This window comes from Tachypleus tridentatus, chromosome 1, assembly GCF_004210375.1.
Source record: "Tachypleus tridentatus isolate NWPU-2018 chromosome 1, ASM421037v1, whole genome shotgun sequence".
NCBI lineage: Eukaryota > Metazoa > Arthropoda > Merostomata > Xiphosura > Limulidae > Tachypleus > Tachypleus tridentatus.
The window spans coordinates 152,778,809-152,806,178 of NC_134825.1; the positions used below are offsets into that span (position 1 = coordinate 152,778,809).

At 32.1% G+C, this 27,370-nt stretch overlaps 1 protein-coding gene and 1 long non-coding RNA gene across 3 annotated transcripts in view; one reads left to right on the plus strand and one right to left on the minus strand.

The window, feature by feature from the left end:
* The window catches only part of LOC143227473 (CCN family member 2-like), a 79,507-nt gene extending 74,181 nt beyond the window's left edge, over positions 1-5,326 (plus strand). Inside the window, exon 5 of the mRNA XM_076458919.1 lies at positions 3,733-5,326. Within this exon, the coding sequence (XP_076315034.1) occupies positions 3,733-3,984 (252 nt within the window). The 3' untranslated portion in view covers positions 3,985-5,326. The remainder of the gene's footprint in view (positions 1-3,732) is intronic.
* The window catches only part of LOC143227483 (uncharacterized), a 65,594-nt gene that overhangs the window by 14,581 nt on the left and 23,643 nt on the right, over positions 1-27,370 (minus strand). Inside the window, exon 5 of one of the 2 annotated variants that reach the window (XR_013015005.1) lies at positions 18,765-19,199. The exons of the other annotated variant lie outside the window; for it this stretch is intronic. This is a non-coding gene — a long non-coding RNA (uncharacterized LOC143227483). Of the gene's footprint in view, positions 1-18,764; positions 19,200-27,370 lie in introns of those variants that run through there. 2 annotated transcript variants of the gene reach the window in all.

Sequence of the window (27,370 nt, forward strand, 5' to 3'; positions counted from 1 at the left end):
TGAGGTTTTTCATTATCAAAGCAATAAAGCATCTTTTTTTTATGTTTTATAAAGCAAATAAAGCTGAGAAATCTTAAGGATAAGAATTCTTTAAAGTTTTGGTCACAATAACCATATCCAAGATGTGATTTATTTCTATATTGATTTCTGTATAAAATCTACTCTTTAAATAACTTAGAGATATTTCATTTTGAACCCAATGTAGAAACATCAATAAATTACAAAAAGGAGGGATTTCTTTCGATGTGTTAAGTTTGGATAAAGCTATTTTAATTTTGTAAATAAACACAAACACTTTTTTTCACATTACAGCATTGAAAAGCTCGAGATTCAACGTCTTAATTTGTGTATTTTTATTTAATAATTTCGTTGTTTTAAACACTTAAAAAATATAGTTTTTTGTGTTCAGTTCTGTTGCGGTCCCTTTCTACGAATGGTAAACAGAATACAATTTGTTTCGTTCCGATTTTGTTGCAGTTTTCTTCCTTCTATATTCGATACAATACAAAATCTTCTTTTTGTATATTCGATAGGCCTAATAGTTTACATTATCCCATTTCCAATAGGGTGTTCCTATGCATTACTTGAAGTAACTTTACATAACTGAATATTAAAAACTAGCTGCCCTCAACACAGCAGAGAACTGCACAACTCAGTTCCTAAAAAAACTTGAGATTATCAAATGGGAACAAAAATTCGTTGTTGGAAAGAAATTGTGTTTACAAGACTTAAAGACGTGTCTAGCTGGCTCCTTTATTACAGTTTAAAATTTATTTTAACTGTAATGATTATAATAAATTATCGAAAGTACTAGTTTGTTTGTTTTCCAAGTGGTCCATCATAAACCAGGAATGAACATTAACTTCTTTATTCTTCAATGAGTATTGTACTTTGAGTTATTTTTATATATATTTTAGGTATTTTCATCACTGTTGTATAATACCAAACATTATATGTTTGTTTAACTGACAAGGTCTGTAATTTCTTTACTTACTGTTAAGGACATTATCTGCTTTATCTATTTCCTCAGTTAGTTAATTGACTTTTTTTTTTGTCAAGTCTTGTCTATCTAGATCTCAACCTCTAATATTCACCGAAAACATTTATCAGGTTTTATTTCAATATCAGGCCCGGCATGGCCAGGTGGATTAAGGCGTTCGACTCGTAATCCGAGGGTCGTGAGTTCGTGAGATATATTTACTTTTCTTGTTAGAAAACATTATACGCACAAACCTAGACAGAAAGCAAAATCAACCAACAAAAGTAAATATATCTCACGAATCAAAAAAATCACGAAACCATATACTGCTGCATACCATATATTCCCAACATCAGTAGAAAAATAACCAACATTGGGCAAAAACTAGTAACAAAATATGACATTCCAGTTAATACCAAATTTATTCAAAAACCAGGCACAAAACTGAGGTATATACTATGTAAAAACTACACTGACAAACACCACATCAACATTATTTATAAAATACAATGTGATAACTGCCACGACTTCTATATTGGAGAAACAAGTAGAAAAATGGAAACCAGATTCAAAGAACATAAAAAGTCACCTTCACACGTTTTCAAACATTGCAAGTCAAATAAACACAACATAACCATAGAAAACACTCGAATACAAAATAAAGAAACAAACATAAACAAATTAAAGAAGCCTTACTTATACAACAACTGAAGCCCAAAATAAACCAATACAAAGGAACACCTTTATACCTATATTAAAAATAATATAAATAATAATAATAAAATAAATAATATAAAATTACATATTCAAACATATAAGCCCGCCCTCTACGTTCCGACACTCAGTTACACAACCCCATTTAAACATGTGGTCAGCTTCTGGTCAGTTACTTCTTTCTTTCTTTGTGAACCTGATAATGACCGAAAAAGATCGAAACGTTGTTCGCTCCTCAACGTAAAATATTTTCTCAACCCAAACGAGCCGTTTTTACATATATATTTTTCTCTATAAGTGGGTGTTCTCGACATCACTAGTTATAACAAATTAATATAAAGATATAACTTTCAAATTATTTATTACAATAATTGTTAATGAGCGATTGAATAAAGCACTACAAAACAATAAATAAATAAATATCACATTATCGTTATTCGTCCAGGTTCTCAACTTATTGTTCATAACAGATAGTATCTGTGGTAATAGCATTCGAATGCGTTGTGGATATCCCATCTATTAGACAAAATCCAAACGCCAATGTTAATATAGTTAGGGGTCGTAGAAAATCATAAAAAAATCAAATAAGGTCATGAATCTAGATGTTTACACCCACAATGTTGCAGCTTCTACTGTCTTTCACTGTCTATAACCAATTCTAGTTGTAGTTAAACTTATTATAGTTGAAAGGAAGCCACCATAATATTTCTACTAATTAAACTCCCAACCTCTACCCTTACAAAAAGATGTAAAATAAAACTATATGTTTTCAATAGAAATATAAACCTTACTTTAAGAGTTATTATATAATTATTACTTCTAACCTTTAGTGTGAAGGTAAGTACACGTACATGCAACAGACCTTATATAACTATGACTTAATCCCAGAAGTAATAAAAAATACAGATAAAGAAAACTATTTTAATAAGCTTTAAAGCAGGTTTATAGCTCTGTTTATTTCTAATTAATAGCTTATAGCTCTATTTATTTCGATTTAATCTTATAGTCCTGTTTGTTTCTATTTCATATCTTATAGTCCTGTTTGTTTCTATTTAATAACTTGTAGTCCTGTTTGTTTCTATTTCATATCTTATAGTCCTGTTTGTTTCTATTTAATAACTTGTAGTCCTGTTTGTTTCTATTTAATAACTTGTAGTCCTGTTTGTTTCTATTTAATATCCTATAGTCCTGTTTGTTCATATTTAATATCCTATAGTCCTGTTTGTTCATATTTAATATCCTATAGTCCTGTTTATTTCTATTTAATATCCTATAGTCCTGTTTATTTCTATTTACTATCCTATAGTCCTGTTTATTTCTATTTAATATCCTATAGTCCTGTTTATCTCTATTTAATATATTATATTTCTATTTATTTCTATGTAATATCTTTTTGTAAGGGTGGAAGTTAGTAGTGTAATTAATAAAAATGTTAGGGTGGTTTTATTTCTACTTCGAGAAATTTAAAGATAACTGACTTTCTACGACTGGCTATAGACAGTGAAAAGCAATAGAAGTTGACACGTTGTGGATATAAGCAGTCAGCTTCCTACACTTATTTGATTATCCGTGACAGCTGACTAGAGTAACAGTAGCGTTTGGATTTTGTATGATAGATGGGATATCCCCAAGACATAAGAGTGCTATTGTCACAGACATTATCCGCTATAACAGTAAATTGACAATTTTACCAATAACGATAATGCAATATATATATATATACATAAGCGTACAATGCTTCTTAATCAATATGATTTAGTTTGCGATGTTTAACAAAATACGTAACTAGCATATGCATATGATTAGTGCTATTGTACCTAACAGTTGATTATCCAACACTTGGTGTGAATGTTCCGGTAACAGAAATAAGTGACTCAAAGTTTTCTGTACGTTAAACGTAACCCTAATGGAGAGATATACTTTAACACAACGCTATTGTCTCTTATTACTATGAAGAACGCATAAATAAATTCTAAATTGAATCGGTATGTTATTTGATATATATTTGCTTTACCTCATAGTCTCTTCAAATCTTTTAGCATCATCAACACTGTCGTGCTACAGCCCGAAACCGAGATTTCATCCACCTTAGCGATGGTCACAACTGTATCAGTCTTAGACGCTATCGTCCCAAGTTTTGTGGCTACTGCTCAGGAAGAGACTGTTGTACACCCAAGTTATCCACTACAGTCGAGGTTCCTTTTCAATGCTTCAAGAATGAATCAACAACAGATATGATGATGAAGTCTGTTATGTTTATCATCAAGTGTGAATGTCGCCCTCACTGTTGAAGTTCTCTTCCACCGTTTTTTACAAGTCATCAACTTATCTATGAATAGCGTATTAAGAAGCATGTTGAAGGAAGCCAAGGTTTCCAGTGTCTCTCTATATAACAACTAAGGAACTTTATTTTCAAACAAATAGATTTATATTTAGTACCGTGACAAGGAGGGTTTTACGACTTATATGAATTTTTTTTTTTACGTTACTTTCCACAACATACGAAACGTATTGGTTTTCAGCACAGATGTGTTTATCTTGATTACGTAAGAAAAAAGGACAATCATTCCAGACTTCCACCAGAAATCTTTTTTTCTCACTAAACACAGTTGAAGATGTGCTTTCAACTTTCAAGCTGAATATCAGTTATGAATACAACACCGTGATATTGGAAGCAAATTACCTTGTTAGAAATGTTTTCGTTTAATGTAAACTCTTCCGAAAAATATATTGTAATTTGTATGTTAAACGTAAATATACATGAAACGGGCTTTATGACTGACGTAATCCTAGAAGAGATTAAAATGACAGATGACGCAAGCAAGTTACAATTCTGATAAGCTGTAAATAGAATATGATGTTTATCTTACTATCATCCCACTGTTGAAAAGAAAAGCTTATCGTGACACATATATCAGATAGTTTCACGGAGGAAAGGGTAGACACTAGTTCAGAGATACTGTGACGTAGATAGACAGTTTCTATGGATGATTAACCCGTCTTCCGACCGGTGTATGTGGCAGTTGTATGAGGAATAACCAGACGTGGAAGATAGAAACGTGGAAAACTTCAACAACATAGACAATATTTAGGACTGTATAGCTATGTTATAACTTCACGTTTTGAAACACATATTTCACCGAACAGGGAAATATACGAAGTAAAGCTCAATATTTGAAACGCAGTATAGTGTTACGACAAACCATCTTCAAAGTGATTTTCTACAATATAACGTAAGTACCACTTGTGAGTACGACCGCACAGTGTTCTCTTATGGAACACAATTATTGTAGAGAACATGTTTGAAGAAACCTCCATTTACAGAAGACAGATGACTTCGACTGAGAGACGTACTGGATGTCAAATACGATTTTTTTTTTTACTTATATATATATATATAATTCTGTAATTCAACTTATATATATATATATAACTCTGTAATTCAAGAGTTTCTTTTACTTCACACTACATGGATGTCTTTTCACCGTAGATATATATATATATTTTTTTTTTTTTGCAGAATACACTTTATACATCACAGTAAAATGTAAACATTAACGTTAAGAACTAACACTAATTAATGTACGAGACTTGAAGGTGTTACAGTAAAGTTATGGTGTATAGGTCATTAAATGTCTGTAGTTGTGTTATTAATATGCTGTATGCTTAACAACACTTCTAAATAATTCCGTTCCTGCATGGAAACATTTGTTTTTACTTCAGTTCGTATATTTTCGGAACAAACTATGTCTGATCGAAAATTAAGTCTCCATCTTTTACCAATTCTTCCATTCTGTTAAACTAATGGTCAGCTTATGCAGAACTGTCTAGGACGAATAAATAAGTAGCTTGTAAATGGAAATTGACTTTAAAGTTCAACGTTTATGATGATGCCGTTCAAATTTTAAGAAAACAAAATGTCAGTTTTATACCTCACCAACATAAAAATAAGAGATAAAGTGGATCTTAGCAGGTTTTTCAAAAGTTAGTCTCGAAATTTTTTCCGTTGTGTTACACGTAATGAATATAAAAGCGAAAGAGAAACCTAAAACAAGTGAATTTTATTCCCATTCACGATTCGTTTTCAAACTTTTATATCTGAATTTTGTTTCGAGAGCGTAAATTTGTAATCGTTTACACAGTGGCTCCACTGTCTAATTACGCATATCATGTAAAGAATAATTTCGGCTGTAAAAAATACACTAAAAGTTATTTCCTCAATAAGTCATTATTAGAACACTAGTCACATTTAGATTGATAGAAACTAGGTTCTTCTACCTAAATTGCAAAATCGCATTTAGGACTCTAAAAATAAATATTTTGGTAATTATTTTTTACTTATAATTAGAAATCAAATGATTCTAGAATAAGTCCTTTGATGCATTTAGATCACTAGAAACTGTATACTTCTGCACTGAATTACTACTTGACATCAGAACGTAGAAAGTATTTCGAATGAGTGTGTAATTCTGTTCACAATAATAAATACTGAGTACTCCCGAAACGAGTTGCTTGTTTCAATAGTAGAACTTAAGGGGTAGTAGAATTATTTAGTTGTGCTAATTGCTGTACAATAACATAAACTGCTTATAAAATGAGTAGATAATTGCATTTTGTATACAAAATGCTAAGTGCTGCCGAAAAAGAAATTTCGGAAATCAATAAATTAATTACTAAAATTAATTTTATAGTTTTACTTGTTCTGTTACAATAGATAAAAATCTTCTCGGCTGTACAGTACAACACTCACAAAAACTTCTAGTAACTGATAAATTGTCAAGTATTATTTTAGAATAAAATTAGTTATTTTAGTTTTATTGAGTCGTATTAGGAATACTAATGTCTAACCATTAAATAAGTTGACTTTTAAGCAAGTGAAAATATTTTGAGAAATACATAATAATCGTTTATAGCAATAAGAGTATAGGACATATAACTAGTGTTCATTTCTAATAACCAGCCATAGTTTCTGTCTTGAGAGGGACATTCAAAGCCACCAAGATCAAAGTATAAGATATTCAACTTAACTTACTTCTAGAAATGCTTTAAAATTATAATTAAAATACGAAGCGGTCATAGTGTGACCTTTAGTTTTCTCATAAATATTTTTTTTTAAATCTGTAGAGAAATAATTTAAAAACAATATTATCTATAACAAAATGTCCAGACAATGGGTAAGGCATATATCGTGTTGAGGACAAAAATGGTAAAATATATTACTGTTTTTTTTTTTTTATCAGTAGCAGTGGATATCTTCTGAAACATGTTTAAATTGAAGGTTCCGTTAAGCTCTGCACGGAAGAAATTGTTTATGATATAGTTTATATTAATACGTAGACAATATCAAAGTAACATATCTTAGTAGAGAATAAATAATTATGATAACATATTTCCAAACCATAATACGCTTACTTAGTCCTCCTCAGTATAAACTTATGTAGATGCATTTCTTTGTGTTGAAAAATGGCTTTTAGACTGTGTAATCATACTATTGTCATAATGGGACCATTAACATTAGTAACGTTTATTCTCTGTTCGTATAACGCTAAAAATGGCACTTATTTATTTTATTGGTAGATATTAAAGGGCAAGTATTTGATGTGATTTAAAAAAGTCGTGATGACAAAGTCTGTGTACTCATGAAAACAGCTTGTTAAGTCTGTATTAGCAAGTTCGCTAGTAAATTATAATTCCTTTTATCTAGAAACTGCAAAAAGTGTGTATCAGGTTTTACGATCGTGACTCAAGATCAGTTGTAACGTGTTCTATAGTATTTCCCATATAATATTGTAATCTTCACTTTCTTAGAACTGGTAATATTTACAAACAAGAAAGGGATAAGAATACCACTGATAAAGCCCAATAATTGTTAAGTTTAAAACATGTGGTCTTCTTAAAATCGACATTGTTTCAAGATAGCTAGATAGCTGTATTAATAAATTTGTAAAAAGATATTTTAAAGGCTTGAATAGTTAACCGTTTACTGTAATCAATGAATGTGATTCTAACCTGATTTATTGCTTGTTTATATGATTTTCAAATTAACAGACAATTAAGAGTAGTAGAGAAAACTTGTTTTGAAAACTGAATTAATAAATACGGTATAAGGTAAAATATTGAAAATGCTTTCTTCTGTATGTCTGCAATGAAAGAAAATATCTCGAGCATTTGTTTAGAACAAAAGTATGCTAGTTAACAGATTTATCCTTCCTCCAGTTTCATATTCTTTCTTCGGGTGCTTTCTCAGAAACTCAAGATGATACAAAATGAAAATAATGCCTTAAGATTGAAACACATCTTGTTTCCAAAACGAAACTCTAAGGTAAATGATCAGTTAAAGAAACGTTTGTTTCGTTTTACAGCAAAGCCACCTGAGGTTATCAGTTGTGTTCACAATGAGAAATCGAACTCATTTCTTTAATTAATTAATTTTTTAAATGTGCAATTTCAATATTGTGTTACTTTCAGAATTTTTCCAATCGCTAAAAGTAACAAGGAATAATTATTTGAAATATTGCTTTTAACTATTTCTTTTTCTCATATAATTGTATGACATCACACCAATATCTAAGTTTCTGCTTGATTCTTGTGCTAACGTATATCAAGTTTGGAACAAAATATTTCGACTTGTGCATTAAAATAAATCAATAATTTCTTGAGTTTAAATGAAAGCCCCTTTGAATATATCCTAAAAGAAAAGTAACAGTCATATACAATTAGCATATTATCATTTTTCTGTTATTGTTGTTTCTTCAAAAAGAAAATATTCGTCGTTGTTTCTCTTAAGACAAATTTTAAAAACATGTTAAAATGTATTTCAAAATTAATTTATCTTTTCTTTATATTTTAGAACGTGTTAACAAAAATTTACAGTATTTTCGCGTGATCATTGTACTCTTATTGTAAAACATTTATTATAAAAAAACGTTTATTGTCGGTAAGTTGCTAGAGTTTACTGTGTTTCACAGATGTGCTCGTTGTTAATGCATTCCCCACTCAGAAATGATCTTAGAAAACGAAATTACTGTTAAATATTATTTGACTTTTACTTTCCTATATAAAAAGAAGTAAATATTTGATCTGAACAATGTCAAAGTTTCTCATCTAGTTATTTTAATCTTTTTTAATAATTAGATGATGGAGAAGTCGCTTAGTGGTAAAAACCAGCTCAACTAAATAACTGGCACACACAAAAAAACTTCCTCTTTCCTTCTCTCTGTGTGTGTGTGTGTGTGTGTGGAGAGAGAGAGAGAAAGATGTTAAGATTTATTGTACTAAAAAGAGCATTTCGAAAATTTATCCAAAACACAAATATTTGAATATAGTAAAAGCTTCACCTGAAAATGGATCGCATATAGATCAATCTATTTATGATTTACTGTTCAATGTTTGTTTGTATTTATACTTGTCCAATAAAAGTAAGCGTTTAAAATACTTAGAAGGTTTTATTGAAATAAACACGTTTCATCAGTGGGCTGAATTATTTCATTGTTGTCGAAATTAATTCTTTTAAATACAAAGCAAGTCACCGAAATAATGTCTTTAAATAAACAGCTGTTAAGTTATACGCTCCTTGGCGTTTTTTGGCTTAGTTTCATAAAACTTTAATTTGCAATGAAAATTACAGTGAAGATAAAAACAAATTGTGCACAGCATTTCGGTATTTGTGTTCTTAACCTGGGTGATTTATGGATAACAAAATGGATAATAGCTACAATTTAGTTGTTTAATACATCTCACCATAACAGTCTTTGTTCATGAAAACTGATAATATAAACAGTTTTTATACCACTACTGAGTCTATTGTATCATAGTCAGTCTGGTGAGCCCTGGTAATGGCAAGAGGTCTCATCGGCAATGGTTGTAGCAGATGTAAGTAAGATTGTTTTATTATAATATATTCTTCTTGACTTTTATTCGTCAGTTCTTAGAAACTCTGCATCTTTGTAAAGTAACAGTAAAACACGATTTTAAAGAATTGTTTTCAGTTATACTGAAGACTTTTCAATTTTTTTTTAGCTTGACGCTTTACGTGTTCATTAATACATTTAATATATTAATATATACTATCAAAATGTGTAAGTGTAGCAGTCTTTTACTGACCTTTTGAGAGTACAGCGTCCACGGTCATCTGTCAGTTACTTATGACGATTTTCATTTGCAAGAGTGGCGTTTCTTAAATTAAACTGAATAAATGTCCACTACTTCTGTTTGCACGGTAAAGATGATAATTAAGTAAAATTTGATCTATGTTTACTATCTATGGTTGTCTATCTGTCAAGTGTACCCTTTTACACTATCTATAGTTATCTATCTGTGGAGTACACCCTCTTACATTTTTGTAACAGATGACCGAGTAGAAATATTTCCGTTAGAAGTATGTACCGTCATTTAACAATTAGGTATATTTATTTGTATAGCTGTGGTGAAATACCATGCCCAATACCTACGGTCATCTATTGGCCACATATATCTATGTATGTTTTGATGTTTATTTGTTTTGTTGGTAAGCGCATAGCTACACAATATGGTATCTTTGTCTTCCTCACCACACGTATCAAAACCCGGTTTTTAGCACAAGCTGAGCGGTAGGAGAAGGGGTTATGTATGTGTATACTTTTATCTGAGTAGTACTGGTGGTCAGCTACTGAACTTTGTTTTAGCACTCACATTCTCTTGTTAGCTGTTAACCTCAGTGCAAAAATCACAGAGTTTCGCTAAAACTATCTTAAAGAATAATCTAGATTGTTCATATTTCATATAATTTTATGTAATTAAAAGTTCCATTAGACCCGTTATAATTAACTAAAGCACATTGTATGAACCGTGTTTTTGGTAACATGGTAATTTTTAACAATGAAATAAAATATTAGTGTGTAATTTTTGTATTCTCCCAAAAGCTAAGAAATTAACTAAAAAACGTGCACCATTTTACCTTCAAACCGGACGTGTTAAAAAAAAAAAACAATGTCTCAATGACATTGGTTTATTCTCAAGTCATCATCATTCAATATGATGCTTATTTTTCTTTTCTCAACGTAGAGAGGTCAACATGTTACTTTCACTTGGTTTCTCATCGACTTCCCTTTTTCTCCAGCCGATAATTTGAACTAAATATTTGCTTAGCCCCTATTGGTCAATATTATCCTTATTCTATCAACGTTTGTTTCTTTATTGTTAAGCGCAAAGTTACACGAATAGTTATCTGTCCTATACCAGACTTTTAGCATTATAAGCCATCAGACTTACCACTATACCAATGGGAGATACAGTATCAGCGTAAAAATGCTGCATTAATAATTACACAGCAAACTTGGCGGTTAATGTCATTTCACTTTCTTCCTCTACTGATAATAGAAATCATCATATTGCGAGGCAACAAGATATTATTTCCTCCTTTTCTTCGTGTCTAAAGATCATCCACACATCTACTTCAGTCCATACAGTAAAGTTTTTGCTTGTTTGTTTTTAAGTATAGATATAATCCAATGCCATAAAAGTACGTAGACCACCATTCACTGTCAAGGCCTACCTGTGTTTGTCTTTTTTATCTTATGCTGAGTTATTAATGTTGGTAACATCCTGAACGAGGCGAAAAATGGCTATCTCAGCTGGCGAGAGATATTGACTCATAAAACCAGAACAATTGACGTTCGTGCGAAGTTTCGAATCACTTTAGCTGTCAGAAAAGATAATATAACCAATACCAAGCTTATTTTATCTTCCATTCGATCTGCCTTAGTTTCTAAACATGTCACGGTAATAAATGCTTCTGTTTGTCGCATTAAAAGTATACACTTAAAACATTGTTTGATACTGAATAGCAAATAATGTCGTCATAACTTATTCTGATATGTGAAGGTCATTTATTTATTGTTTTTTATTTAATTAGACACTCAACGTTTCGTTTTATAGCTTCAGTTACGGTTTGTGTTTTAACAAGCACTCCTGAAGAAGGAAAACGTTGAGTGTCTTAAAGAAAACATGGTGTTATAAGGTCGTTTATTTCTATACAGCAATGTGCACCACAGAAAATAAATAACATAATTTACCTACTTAACTATATATAGTTTGTAACATTTAAACTACGACTTTTTTTTATCCCCTTCAGCTACAATAACTTAATTGTACGAGTGCAAAAGCGATACCGACTTCAAATGTATAAAAAAATGAGCATACATATATAGAAACATATATACATTTATACGTTTGTATCTTATCACAATGCATTTCACTTCTATTTCTTTATTCTTGCTTTCAATATTTTCGTTATTACACTTTTATACTTATGTTAGGCCTTTATCGTTTATCCGTATATATTTATTAACACACAAACTCGGCTTATGTAAATATCTTTCCTACTTCCTATATATATATATATGTCTAGAATCATTTATCCATATGTCATGAAATTTTTTTTCGAAACATCCAGCAGAAGTTCGTTAAACTGATAATTCCCTGCTTTCTCAAATAAGAAAAATTTTCCAGATAATGATTCGCTAATCAAGTTAGTGCACTCTTCCTACCCCTCAAAGCGACACGCGCATGCCCGCCGTGCTTAGCTCAAATACCTAACTACTTCATTAAGCAAACGTTGTCTGTTCCTGCAGCGAGGTTTGTCAAGTCATTTATAACTAAAAGAGATTCAGCACCCAATGTCCTTTTTTTCCTCCAGAAAATCTTTTAAAAAATCAATATTTGTTAAAAAAAAAGTTTTTTGAAAATTACGTTCTAATGAAGTTAGCAGACAATTTATGTACGAAATTCTAAACTGTATAAAAACGTATACAATACTCAGATAAAAGGTAAAATAGCTTCTAATTAAAGACCACAGCGTATTACCCTTGGACTAAAGAAAGGACAACAGTTATCATATACTCAGCCAAACGTGGCGAAATAGCAGCTTGTCTTCTCTTCTTATGATTATGGTTGTGTTTATCGTTCATTTACTGTTTTTGTCCGTCGTTTAGTTTATCTATGAATTTTTAGTTGCATTAAAACGATAACTTACTTTCTGGATAATCATTTGTATTTTGAGTAAATGTGTGATGAAACTGACACAAGCCTTCCCAGCTGTGACGTACAGATACTATTAATATAGCAGGAAAGTATGTAAATTTATGATCACATGAGGTGTACTCTCATGACCCACGGTGTGAATAAATACTCTACTAGAAACTTCACTAAGAGAGAAAATGTCACGAGAAAGTTAGCGAATTATTCTGTCACTCGATAATGAAAGGTAGCTTTGAAATATTGTATATGCTGTATTTTTTATATATTTTTTTCTCTTTCATTCTTTTTACTGATTCCATTAAGAAACAATTGCCTGGCCATAACTTGACATCAATAATAATAAACAATTTATCATAAATATTAATAAAGCAACAATAATGGAATATTTATGATAAATTGTTTATTATTATTGATGTCAAGTTATGGCCAGGCAATTGTTTCTTAATGGAATCAGTAAAAAGAATGAAAGAGAAAAAAAATATACAAATTTATGATAAAATGTTTATTATTATTGATGTCGGGCAATTATGGCCAGGCAACTTATCATAAATATTCCATTATTGTTGCTTTATTAATATTTACGATAAATTGTTTATTATTATTGATGTCAAGTTATGGCCAGGCAATTGTTTCTTAACTGTGTTTTAGTAAGTGTTGATTTTATTTCTAAGTGTAGTTACTGTTGAATAAATTGTTTTTGTTGTTGAACCCTAATTGTAACGGCGTATTCGTTAGTAGACCGTTACAACGTTATTGTTATACAACATGAAATGAATATAGTATATTGACTACGTTATAACCCTGAACTATTCCACAATTCAAACTCAAACCACCGTGTTAGATTTATTATGCAATTAATTTTATATTGTAAAACATTTGCAATTATTACCGTTGGGTTACGTTTATTATTCAATTAGTTTGGTTTTGTAAATCATTTGCAATATTTGTCGTCTGACGCTTTCTTTGATTTTTTTCCCCCTCCAAGTGGCACAGCGACATGTTTGGAGACTCACACCGCTAAAAATCGAGTTTCGATACTCTTGGTGGACAGAGCACAGATAGCCCATTGTGTGGCTTTGTGCTTAATTCTAAACAAACGAACAAATCACTTTTCCCCAGATTCTTTGCTTTCGGATGATCTGCATTACAAACATTCTTTTCATAATAATTTTCTTCTTAAGACTGTTTAACATTTTTAGCCTGTAGTGAAAATTGTTAGCGTTAACAATGAATTTTGTTAGCCTATGTCAACAGTTTTTTTTATCAAAATGTTTTCATCATTATACATTAATTGTAATTATTGTTTTAAATAATACATTACATGCTACTGGTTTCCATGAATCTGTTAGCTGCAGTGCTCTGTGTCACTACATACCAAAACATTTGCATCGAATATTATTTTCTTCTCAAACACGTTAATAGTTCAAATAACTATACAAATGTTTTGTACAATAAAACATCGTTAATAGAGTATCCTTGTAATATGGTACTCTATACGTAGTGAATTATCTTCAGAATGTGGTATTTTGTCTATAATATGGTATTCTGTCTACAATGTATTATTATCACAATATAATACACTGTGTAATACTATACGTACAGTGTATTATAATCGTAATGTCACTGTATGTGCAGTGTATCATATTCATAATAAGGTACTCTATCAGATGCTACCGATTTTTTAAAAATAAAATGAATGCACACTCTTCAAACCTTTAGCTGATAAAACCGAACCTTTGATATTCGAACGTAGATTAAAGTTGAATGAAATGAGTAGCTAATAGCAGCGAGAGCCACCAGATGGAAGTAGTAAGAATAGGATTAAACTTTAGAATGTCTATTTACACTTTTTTGTAGCCTTCCGATCATAAAGGTTCTTAATGTATTCACAGTATGAGGTATGAAATATTTTGACAAGTAAAAATGTTTTATGTGCAGCATTGATAATCGGTATTGCATTTGGATGTCCGTTTTCACTGCCATCGTTATGTATTTTGATGTAAAATTACCATTGCAAATGAACAACGCTTTTGTCATTTTCACAGAAGTCGTAACTCTGCATAAGTATTTTCGAGCTAGTGCGTTTAACTAGTCAAATTACAAATTCAGATACGCTTTCACAAAAACAGGTATTCATATTTTATGTTCTTCTAAAACAAAGCGATTTATTTATGGAATTCTGATAATACAGAATATTTATCCCAGCCCGTTTCTTTCATTAGAATATTCGTGATGACGAGAAACGCACTTCAAGTAAATATATATCTCAGGACCTAAGAAAGCCAAACGTTGTTCTCTGTTTTATTAGTAAAAGTGTTGATATCCATAGCAGCCACCCTCAGGTGCATCACTACAATATTGTTAAATCTGTATGTATCAGCGTTTGGCCGTCACTCTGTAATTAAAATGTATTAAAATATTTTAAACCCTGTTCAATGACTTATGGAAATTATGAATACTATCTAAGAGCCAAACTTCAAGGTTTCAGCAAAATACACTTGTAAAGAAATATTACAGGTAAGTCAGTGGCTTTTGTCTTAATGAGAGAATGTTGATTTTGAAAGAAAAAAAAGCATGGATAAAGTGATGTGCGGGCTACATTTTTAGTGTGTTTTTAATAACTATTAGCACATTTTACTATTAAAAATAGTAATAATAATGCCCAGTCCAACTAAAAGTATGATTTTAAGAACTAAGGTTTGGTTTGAATTTCACGCAAAGCTAAATCGTTTGTTTAATAAGGTTTGTTGTTGTTTTCTGTAGAGAAAGAATATAAACAAATAATGAGGTTAAATACTGCCATCATTATACATTAATTGTTTGTTTGTTTGCTGAATTTCGCGCAAAGCTACATAAGGGCTATCTGCGCTAGCCGTACCTCATTTGGCAGAACAAGACTAGAAGGAAGACAGTTAGTCATCACCACCCACCGCCAACTCTTGGGTATTTTTTTTACCAACGAATAGTGGAATTGACGTAACATTGTAACGCCCCCACGGCTGAAAGAGCATGCATGTTTGGTGTGACGGGGATTCAAACTCGGGACTCTCGGATTACGAGTCGAGTGCCTTAACCACCTGGCCATGCTGGGCCTATTTCCTGATGCGAGACAAATGCTGCTAATGACTTTACGTTGACAATAGAACGTATAAATGTATATTTTTAATACCTGGTGTATAAATCATGTTTTAATTACGTTCACCGAAAAACTTCGGTATGAGTCTATAAACCATGAAATAAGAGTGCCTATCGTAACAGAATAAGCATATAATAAAATAAAATACGCAATAGAAGTTACTGTAAAACAACATATTTCAATAAGGTCTACATTTGTGATATTGTGATATTGTTCTGTAACACGTGACATTCTTTTATTATAAGACCAAATGATTCCTCCTATCTAAACCGTAAATTTGACAATTCAAAGCATCAGTCATCTAAATTCATCAGCTTTCGATAGGAATGTGTAGAACATATCACTTTGACACCGCATGATATCTAGTGTATTATCTCCTCTGTGCCCGGCATGGCCAGGTTGTTAAGGCACTCTACTCGCAATCTGAGGATTGCGGGTTCGAATCCTCGTCAACCAAACATGCTCGTCCTTTCATCTGTGAGGGCGTTATAATGTGACGGTAAATCCCACTATTCGTTGGTAAAAGAGTTGACAATAAGTAGTGATGACTAGCTGCCTTCCCTCTAGTCTTACACTGCTAAATTAGGGACGACTAGCGCAGATAGCCCTCGTGTAGCTTTACGCGAAATTCAAAACAAGCAAAAATATCTCCTCTGTTTCTTGAAGATGTTCCTGAAAATTCACTTTATTGAGAATACACCATATAATACATAGTATATTATCTCTGTTTCTTTCAAGTTGGTTTTGAAAGTTTAGCTTAGCGATAACCTTGTCCGTAGATTTAGCCTAAGAGAGTCTAATCGAATTTTTCAGTTCGTACGTAAGTACTGGCGGTATAATGTACATAGCTGATGCTTCTTACGCAAGCAAGGATGCACATTGATTAGCAATAACGAAAAGCATTAAAGCTTACAGTAAATTGCCTAAAATGTAAATCTTGCGACCATGTCCAGGCCCGTCGAGAAAGGGTCAAAGGAGGGAACCGCTAATTTGGGCCCGGCGAATTTAAAAGTGCCCAGGCAGAGGGGACAAGTACGTTTTTTTTAATGTGAAATTAATATTCTCAGCAACAAATAATTAAATTTTTCCTCCTGTTATTAATGGGATAAACGAATATCATAATAGACAGTAGTACTGCACCAGAGGGCCATGAAGTGTTGCGCTCTTTGTCTAAATATTGTGTTGGGGCCTGGAATTGATGTGGGGGGGATTTGATAATGTTGTTGGGAGCCACGAATATTTAAAAAGTGTCAACTCATCCTTTGCTATTTAAATGGCATGATGTAATTCAATCTAGTTTTAGTTATCATTATTAAACTAAACTACGATTGTGTTTTATTGTTCGTGGTGTTTCTGTATACTTCGTTTGTTTCTGAGTTGTGTTTAAAAATTGGTTGTTAAAAGTGTGAGCGACAACGGTGTGGTAAAATAATATTTAATTCAAATGCATGCGACAAAAGTGAAACAAATGATATTTAATTAAAACATGTACGACACCAGTAAGGCAAAATTATATTGTGCAATAAAAAAATTGAGCTCTTGTCCGGTAAACATTTTCATTATTAACTTTAAAATAATGAATAAAAATGAGTTTTAAAGATCTGAGAAATATGGTTTGGTTTTAATTTCGCTCATAGCCACATGAGAGGGAGGAGAATTATGAGTTTTCGTAGGTGCATGTTTAAACTGATCTTTTCTTTTAACGTGAGGGCTCATTTTGAATGGCATTGTGTGTGTTGAAAAGTTATATTAGGGACTAGTTTAGTGCGTTATTCAATATAATGATTTTTTCTCAAGCTTTCTTTGTTTAAAATTGTTAAAATTATAAGATATCTCGCTATTAAAAATGTAATTAGAATCGCAAGCAATTGAAAACACTGTAGCACGTTTTAAATCCCTTAGTAATTCACCATATTACGACTCCACATTATTTCTTAGGTGGATGTTATAATATAAAAATTGTTGTAAACACATATCATTTGACACAAAATCACTTAAAAATTCCCAGTACATTATTCCCCCTAGGACTCACGATCTTCCATCATGCTCTTGTTGATAAGTGTGCTCGACTCCCGATATTCCAAATAAAGTTATTGCGACCGTTTTAATACTGGATTTTTTTCGTTACTGCCAGACAACGACAGCTAAGATTAAAAGTATTGATTCCTGTGTGAATCTATCCAAAAAGTATCTGATCTTAACGAATCAATAATACCTTGAAAACGGGAGTACACGACAAATTTCTGTGTATTCTGATTGAGTGCGTGCCTTTCCGTTGTATTTCTACTTTGATGTACTCCACAGAAGCAAATCCACAATTTTGTGTAACACGACGGAAGTAAAGCAGCAATAGTCTGCATAACAATAGATGGCGTGTATTTACTTAGTGTTACATGAACAAGCATTGCAGAGATTGAATTCGCTGTGTAGCAGAAAGAATCTTCTGTTCTAAGAGAAACAGAACTTTGTCATATAAATTTGCAACCTAACTCTATATTCGAGCAGTCTGGAGGGCGAGTGATGCGAGTCTCTTTCAATACGTTTTGGAAAATTGGCTTTCAGATGTTATAAGGTTAACTTAATTTTAATGGTGAATGTTGAGATTTAAAACAATGTGGAATTGAAGTGTTTTAAGAATCATTTGTTTTCTTAGAAAAACAGCTCATTCCGGCGATTGATATCTTTAGTAGACCTATGAATGGACGTTGTTATTGTTAGACTGAAACACAAAGCTACGCAATGGGCTGTCTGTACTCTGCCCACCACGGTTATCGAAGCCCAGATTGTAGCGTTGCAAGTCCGCAGACATACTGTCACTGCGGGTAGAGAAGCTTTAAACTTTCACTTCATTTTAGCTATTTGTGAAAAATCAAAACCAACAAAGGCTTATTTCATTCAACTCTTAATAAAGCCGTTAATCTTATTTTTATGTAAAATAGACGGAATCATACATTCTCGGGAGAATTCGAGTTCTTGAATTATACCTAGATTCATATTTCTATTTATCAGTAATGAAACAGAACGCATCAAAACAAAGGAATTTTGAATCCAAATGAACAAGAAAATAAAAAATAAAACATTTTTATCATCTTACAATATCACTTGATACTTAAAATCACTTCATTATTTCTTTAACATTGTAGGGAAGAGAAGTCAAAGACACTTCACTTTTACTTGCCTTCTTCAAATGAAGATATTAGCTCATCAGAAACTCCCAGATTCGATCACCCTTTTTCTCACTTCTTTTCTTGTTACAATTTCATACCTCAGCAACATTTTCAGCTTTTGAACCGTGAGTAGTTTTTACTAAAGAGCCTGCAGCGTCTATACCAAGTTCATTCGAAATTTCTTTTGCTGTATCATTGGAAGTTTTGATTTGTTCTTAACTCATTCGACTGGGCTTGCTGAACTTATCTAATAGATGTTAATACTAATAGCTAGCTCTAGCTAATTTAGTAACTTCTAAACTTAATACAGAAAAAAGCAGGACGAGTGTGTTCCTTTTCCCGCAAGAATCTTAAAAAATTGCGGAGGTCATTCTAAACTAGAATGAAAAACTGTCGATATATGTTTTTTTTGTCTGGTTTATTTTTCCAACCTAACGAGAAAAATCGTCAATTATCTGTTGTGTGATTTGGTATATTTATAAAAGTTTTGTTTTTAACGTAGAGAAGGTTTCTAGTTTGTTTGTTTTTCAAATTTCGCGTAAAGCTACACAAGGGGTATCTGCTCTAACCGTCCCTAATTTAGCAGTGTAAGAATAGAGAAAAAAACAGCTAGTCATTACCACCCAACGCCAACTCTTGGGCTACTCTTTTACCAACAAATAGTGGGATTGACCGTAATATTATAACGCTCTCACAATTGAAAGGGCGAGCATATTTGATGTGAAGGGATTTAAATTCGCGACCCTCGGATTACGAGTCGACTGCCTTAACCATCTGGCCATCCCGGGTCAAAGTTTTCTGATTTACATATTTTATATTTACAATAATATAAAGAAAACTCGTTTAAAGCTAATATGCCTGCTTGTATTTCTTATTTAGAAACTGAACGTTTAGTTTCAAAATAATGCTTCTTTATGTATTCTAATCTGTTTAATCTCTTAAATTTGAATGTAAAAATTATGATGTTTTATTTCAAATTATGATAACAAAGCAACTATCTATATTATTTTGGCATTTTTAAATAGTGTTATTACATTACAGTGTTTGTTTATTTAAATACATGAACATTTAAATAGCCTCAAACTCTTCCCCTTTGTCACTCTCCCCTCGGTGGACTCAGCAGATAGCCCGATGTGGCTTTGCTATAAGAAAACACACACATACACACCCTTTGTTACTTAGAGCAGAAAAATTACTTGATACGTATACTCTAGATTAATGATTCTCAAACTCTTATAGCCTGAGGCTCCGTTGAAGCAAATAATAAAACTTTAAGATCCCATCAGCATATACCTTTAGCATGGTGATTAAAGAACAGGTGCGTAGTAAAAATCGGTAATATGTCAGTTCAACGTACTATATCACTTAATTAATTCAACGTAGCTTGTATTCGCTTATGTTTTTACTTAGTATTAAAATTAATTCAGCATCTTTGTTTTCAGTCCATTTTTGGATTTCTCTCAGCGTGAACTTTGCTCTAAGTAACAATCTGTTTCTATTGTACAAACAGCAATTAGCACACATATTTAAGAAGTGTGAAAATTGTAAAATGACCACAATTTTATTGTGTTTTTTTTTTTATATCGCGCAAAGCTACTCGAGGGCTATCTGTGTTAGCCGTCCCTAATGTAACAGTGTAAGGAAAGGCAACTAGTCATCACCACCCACTGCCAACTCTTGGGTTACTCTTTTACCAAAGAATAGTGGGATTTACCGTAACTTTATAACGCCCGCACGGCTGAAAGGGCGAGCATGTTTGGTGTGATGAAGACTCGAACTCGCAACCTTCGGATTACGAGTCGAGTGCCTTAACCACTTGGTTATGCTGGGCCCAATATTGATGAGCCAATACGCAAGTTAAATTACGTATATATCGAAAACAATGCTATAATTAATCGAAAACGTATTATTCTCATGCATAAAGTCATGTTCAGATGACAAATGTGTTTTTCTTATAACAAAGCCACATCGGGCTATCTGCTCAGCCCACCGAGTGGAATCGAACCCCTGATTTTAGCGTTGTAAATCCGGAGAAATACCGCTGTACTAGAGGGGGGCCAGATGACAAATGAAGTTAATTTGAAGTTTTTAACAGTTCATCTTTTACTGCTTATACAAACAATTTTTATTTTAAGACAGACTCGAGTTTTGATGTGTAAACTGTTCTTTTTTCTCTCTTATATCATGGTTATAATGTAACATTATTAAATTTCACTTTTCTGTGGTCAATAAAGATTTTTTTTGTATTTTTAACCTATGAAAACAAAACATTTTCATTCAACTGAGCTTACCAATAAGAGCCCAGCAAACGAAGCTAACATAGTAGACAATGTTCTTTTACAAGCCCACTGTAAATTAAATAACCCTTCCTTTCGTGAGAAAGGCGACGGTAACTTTTCAACCTACTTAAGTATCTCAGAGCCTCTGGAAAAGTAATTTCGAAAAAAAACAACATACAACGATGCGTAAAGTTAACAAGAAGATAATGGTGTTTATCTGGACCTTCTTCTGGAACTTGAAATGGTCAACTTACAGCTTCAAAGGAACGAGATTACACTCGTTTAAATATATATTAGAGACTCTTTTGGAAAGTAGCTACGCCATTCTACTTTATTTTAGAGTTCCTCTATAGAAACGCTTTCTTCGCACAAAGAAGGAAACTAATATCATTGATTTGTAAAGTAGAAAAAAAAAAAAAACCTTCCAAAGAACCAGACATGAAAGGGAAGATTTTTGTTGTAGAGTGATTTGTTTTTGTGCAGTTCTTCAACCAGAAAGTATGTAATCAACTTTCTTACAATCATAGCACACAATATCACTTTCCTTCATTTCCTTTAATGGATAAAGAATATCTCAGAATTTAAGTAAAGTAGTTAACGACATATAAAAACCTTGATTAAAGCATATCCGGAACGCTTTATAAAAACATTGTTTTGAAAATAATGGTAATATTTTCATCAGTTCTTCATCTGATATCTTCAGGCTCCAATTATTGTTTCATTAATGAGGTTAATTTCATGTGTTTAATACTACAGATCTTGAACGATCCACTCAATTTTCTCTTTATCAGTAGTCGGGAAATTTCCTTTGTACTAGTTCTTGTATTACTATGAATTAAACAGCTTCAAAAGCTAATCAAATACCATACACAATTCATCTTTATACATCTATTTATGTTACGTCACGACAAAAATTACTAGATCAAGAAAAGCTAAAAATATAAACTGCCATTTTTTTACAAGTTTATTTCCAAGCATAGGAGAAACAAGCCAGACATGAATTGGTTATATGACGTTGAAAACACTTATATACAAATGTGTGTAATTAGCTAAAATTAACTTTAGAATCGCTTATGAGAAGATCTAACATGTTTTTCAATCTGGTTCTTTCACGAATAAACTTAAACTATGTGGCCAAGAATGACTCACATAGTTCAGCTATTACACTGTATTTTTCCTCAGAGATAAAATACTAATGAGACTAAGAGTATTGGGATTAAGGGTGAAAACGTAATAAAAAATCCCCATGGTTCTAATGAAAGTCGTTTACAAACACCATATTTCACTAGTAGACTATGCGAAAAGATTGATACAGTGAACCGTTTGCTCTCTATCAAAAGCGTTTTTCACTCATTATTTCAGGGAGTTTTTTAGACGGAAATTTATTTTAAAAAATTATCTTTAAACGCTTTGTCAATAGCTTCAATATTTAAATGTTTTTCTTACATTTCATTTGCTTTTGATTAAATTGATATGGTGCAAATAAAACAAGTATAGCAGTATTTGCAGACCATTATTAAATCAAACATCAGCTTTTGACAATAGTTTTTTCTTCTTTATACGTTAATTCGAAATACCTTTTAATCATATTTTGAATAAGTGAGGTATAAATCGTTCATACGCATTAGAGTATATAGTTTTGTCTATGAATTTAAGGTAATTTAGTGTAGTCTTTAGTGTTCATTACATATATATAGTTTGAGCTTTTGCTATTACTTCTATTCGATGCAAAAGCTCACAAGACTTGTGTTACACATTCTCACATTGCGACACCATTGGAGTAGAGTTACAGATAAACGCCAATTCATAATGAAACATGAACATGCCTCAACCAACCTCTAAACCCATTATAGACCGGTAAATTGAGATGATTAATCACGACGAAACATGAGGTTTTTACTGTGCTCGTGTTCTTTTACCATAAATAGTGAGCTTCCGACCATTAAAATGATGAATTTTAGATAGCCACTATTTCTTCTACCGTCCAATTATTCTTCTAACAACATGCAACTGTAATTAGCCAAATGTATGGCAATTTGGAAAGAGAAATGCTTTTACTTGTTTTACTATTTATAATTACTATTATTAGGGCGGAACTCCGCTGACTTCACTGGTAAATTAACATAAAATAAACTCTGATAAAACATAATCAAGAGGACAATATCAAGTTGGTTAACTTCTGCCGCTAAGGTTTGCCTTCAGACGCTTTATTACCGATATTCTACCCATTGCTAATAAAATTAAGACGTTCGTTTTGGCACTTGCCGTAGGTAATGTATCATTACTTTAATGAATGTAATCTATGCACGTATAAACACATTACTTAGAAATAAACCTTAAAAGTACATTTGTACTTTAATTGAACAATTAACTCTAGAACTCCGTTGAAAACAAATACAAATTCCTTTTAGTCTTGTTTTTTATCATTTATGTCTTGTACTAAAAAGCTTAAACATTATGGCAATTTTTAAATCTTTAAATGTTTACATTTTCCTACTAAATGCTGATTACAAGCATTTCTTTTTCATTTCATAGTTCTGATATTTGAGTCTGTGTCCACTACGGGTATCGAACCCTAATTTTTAGCGCTATAAGCACTAAAGCTTATTGGACTGGCATCACAGTGGGAGTGAAAATATTGATTATACGGTCTCATATGAAGATCTAACTTCTATTTGAGGTTATGCTGATACCATAACATAAGATCTTCCAATAACCCTAAGAACTTACATGTTGTTCAATCCTCGCACAAAACGTTTATATGTGGTCATATATATTTGCCTCAAAGGCGATTAAGATGCGTCATCATCTACGTAGCCATCATTTATTTATCAGTAAAAGATTACACAGAAAAAAGCTAGCCAACAAAACTCACCGCCAACTCTTGGGTTATTCTTTTACCATTGAATAGTAGAAATGACCGTAACCTTATAATGTCCCCACGCCTAAAATGGCGAGTATGTTCGGCTAGGAGGATTCAAACTCGCAAACCGTAGGTTGCGAATCGAGTGCGTTAACCATCAGACCACACCAGCGCCGTAGTGTATGCGCATAAATATAAAGTGCCACTAAACAGTATGCTGAAATTGTATAGAACCATGTACACTAATGTTTAGTTGCCTAATAGTTAGTGTGACTCGCAAAATTTAAGATTAGAGCCATAACGCCGATTCACAAGCGCCGCATTTCCGGCTGTAGATGCGTTATAGAGATGATAGGCAACCCATTATCCGCTTCAAAGAATTTTTCAAAACGCATGTCACAGAAAATGATTCAGTGTGGTCGCCTTTCAAAATTAGATATTAAATGTCGTATTAAATGACTTTCAGTCAAAACTTCCAGTTCTACAACGTTAATAGAAACTGTTTTCATAATAGGCACATGTAAACAAAACAATCTTGCTTAGAAAAAATGGCCATATTTCAAATTGAGGTAAAAATCGTATTTTGGTCAAATAACAGTTATATTCTCGAAACATGAGAGTTGTTTAAAAACCCTAGTTTTGATCTACCTATGTATTAATGGTATCAAATTAACCGTTCATTCTATGCATAATCAAGAGTAAGTTATCAGTTACTTGTGTCCCTTGTCTCGTGTTTATTTACGATAACTAGAAAAGCAGAAGATAGGTTTACTGAATGTTGTGGTCTAATCATACAAGTCTGATTCTGTATTATTCAATTGATTAATATATTCTGAATAGTGACCATATATCTTATTCTGTATTACTCAATTGTTTAATATATTTTCAATAGTAATCATATATACATCTTATTCTCTATTACTCAACTGTTTACTAAATTCTGAGTGGTATACATATATATACGTCTCCCGCTACTACAGTGGTAAGTCTATGGATATACACCACTTCATTGTATCTTACATCACACTTCTGATGTAATCCTCAGTGTAATTTTGTACCTTTAATTTACTGAAGATGGAATTTGAAAGATTCCGAAACGTCCAATAAATGCTTCGCGTAATTAAGTTTGTGTTTTTCCTTGATTATCAAATTACGTTTTTGGAAAAATGAATCGATTATAAGTAAAAACACATGTTTAAAGAAATAACAAGACACTAGGACAAAAGTTATAAACTGTATTATTAAGTTTCAGTGTAACGAAATAAATAAATTTTGAAACATTCACTAATTCTAAATTATTTAATAAAATTTGTCATCTACTAAAATACAATCGAATGGCTCAGTGGTAGGTTAAAAATAGGGCTTCGATACTCGGGGTGCTAGAGCCCATTGTCAGAGCTTTGCAATTAACAGCAACTAAACCAAAATCACTAAGTTACGTTTCATATTTATATAATTATCATGAGGAATATTTCACTCAGAAATGAAATTTTACCGTTTGGTGGCGCTACTGACGTTGTACCTTCGTCGAATTTAAAATTCATGAGCAATAAATAGTCAAGTTATTTTGAAGCTCGTGTTATGTCTGCTGTCAGATCGATATGTAAGTTAAGGAAATTTCAAAAAAATGTTTGTATCATAAATTCACCCAAAGCTACAAAATGGGGTATCTGAACATAACAGATCCTAATTCTAAACTGACAGAAAGTCAACAGTACCAAGGTCAATTACTGGGATAATCTTGTCTGGTCTAATGCTGAACCTTGATCACCATTCTTTACAGCCCACGTATTGATTTAAAACGGGGAACGCTTTTTTTGCGACAGTTGGTTGCAAACCATGAATTATCGGCCCGATTCTGCAGGCCTACGAATTTAACCTTCATAAAAGTTGTTTCGGTTTTAATAACGAAATTTCCATAATTCATCTACTCAAATTTCAAAAGTAATATTTATGGTTTTCTATCACGTAATAATTTCTTTTTTACAAAGAAAACTTTTACTTAAATTAAATTATTATTTCATGAACATTTTATTGTTATTATGTATATGTACAAACAAACGAAAGATAAAAGGAAGAACACTGATGCCAAACATATGTGCATCCTTATTCATCCTAATTTTGTTTGTGTAATTTACGTCTTTTAGTTTCAGAACTACGTGTTTTGGTCTTTCATGTATTGCGTTACGCCGTCTTATGAAATATCTATACGTGATGGAGAAAAGTGAATATCACTTTCGGATTTGACGTACAGAAGTTACCGTAGAACAAAAAACTTTCAGGGTAATAAAACCATAGCAGGCCTGTGTTCTTATAGAAAAAAATTCTTACGTGTAAAAAAAATTAAATACAATCGTGATAGAGTATTAAACCTTTACAATTTGATAAATTTGAATATTATTGGCACGTTTATCTTGAGAAAGAAATAACTCTGCAAGATAATGTAACTTTTGTGTCAACTAAGGGAACAATTTGCGCAATGTTTGTTTTTTGCAAATGTATTTTTGTTGTTTTTCCTTATACTTTAACAGTTCCAGGTATCATTTAGGTCAATTAGCTTTGTGACAGTGGGAAATGTTCACATTACAACGTGCCTGGCTCCCTGAATCACCGAAAATCCACATGATTAAATGGCAGGTGCAATTTTCATAGAAAGTGGTTACATCTCGAAAGAATGCTCTTGCTAAAGCGAAGATTTCCTATTAGAGAGAAACTAGAGCTATGGAGCTTGCCATCGAGAGAAATCCAATAGCATGCAAGTGTTCGTTAACCAAGCCAGCGAGAGAAGGCTAGCGGGTCTACCTTTTAGGGAAATGTGTCTAAATTAAGCAGTTTACTGTTATATCTGATAATGTATACAGTATATGTAATGGGGATGAAACCCTCAGCGGAAAAGTCTGAATTTATTCAATAATATTTTGAATAGAAAGAGTATCACAGTTTGCTAAAAAAAAACATTATCAGTGAATGTGAGAAGTTAAATACGTAAAAGACAGACAAATCTAAAACACATAGTGTTAATCCATACGTATCTCAGAACGTCTGGTTTGGGCATTAACACTTTTATTGATAAGCAGAGAACAACGTTTCGACCTTCCTAGGTCATCTTCAGGTTAATTAACGAAAATGACGCACAATGCCACTCGTTGTAAGGGAACTTTCGTTTTTGACAAACAACTTGTGTGGAAGAAGTCAACCCACATTCTCATTTGTAGC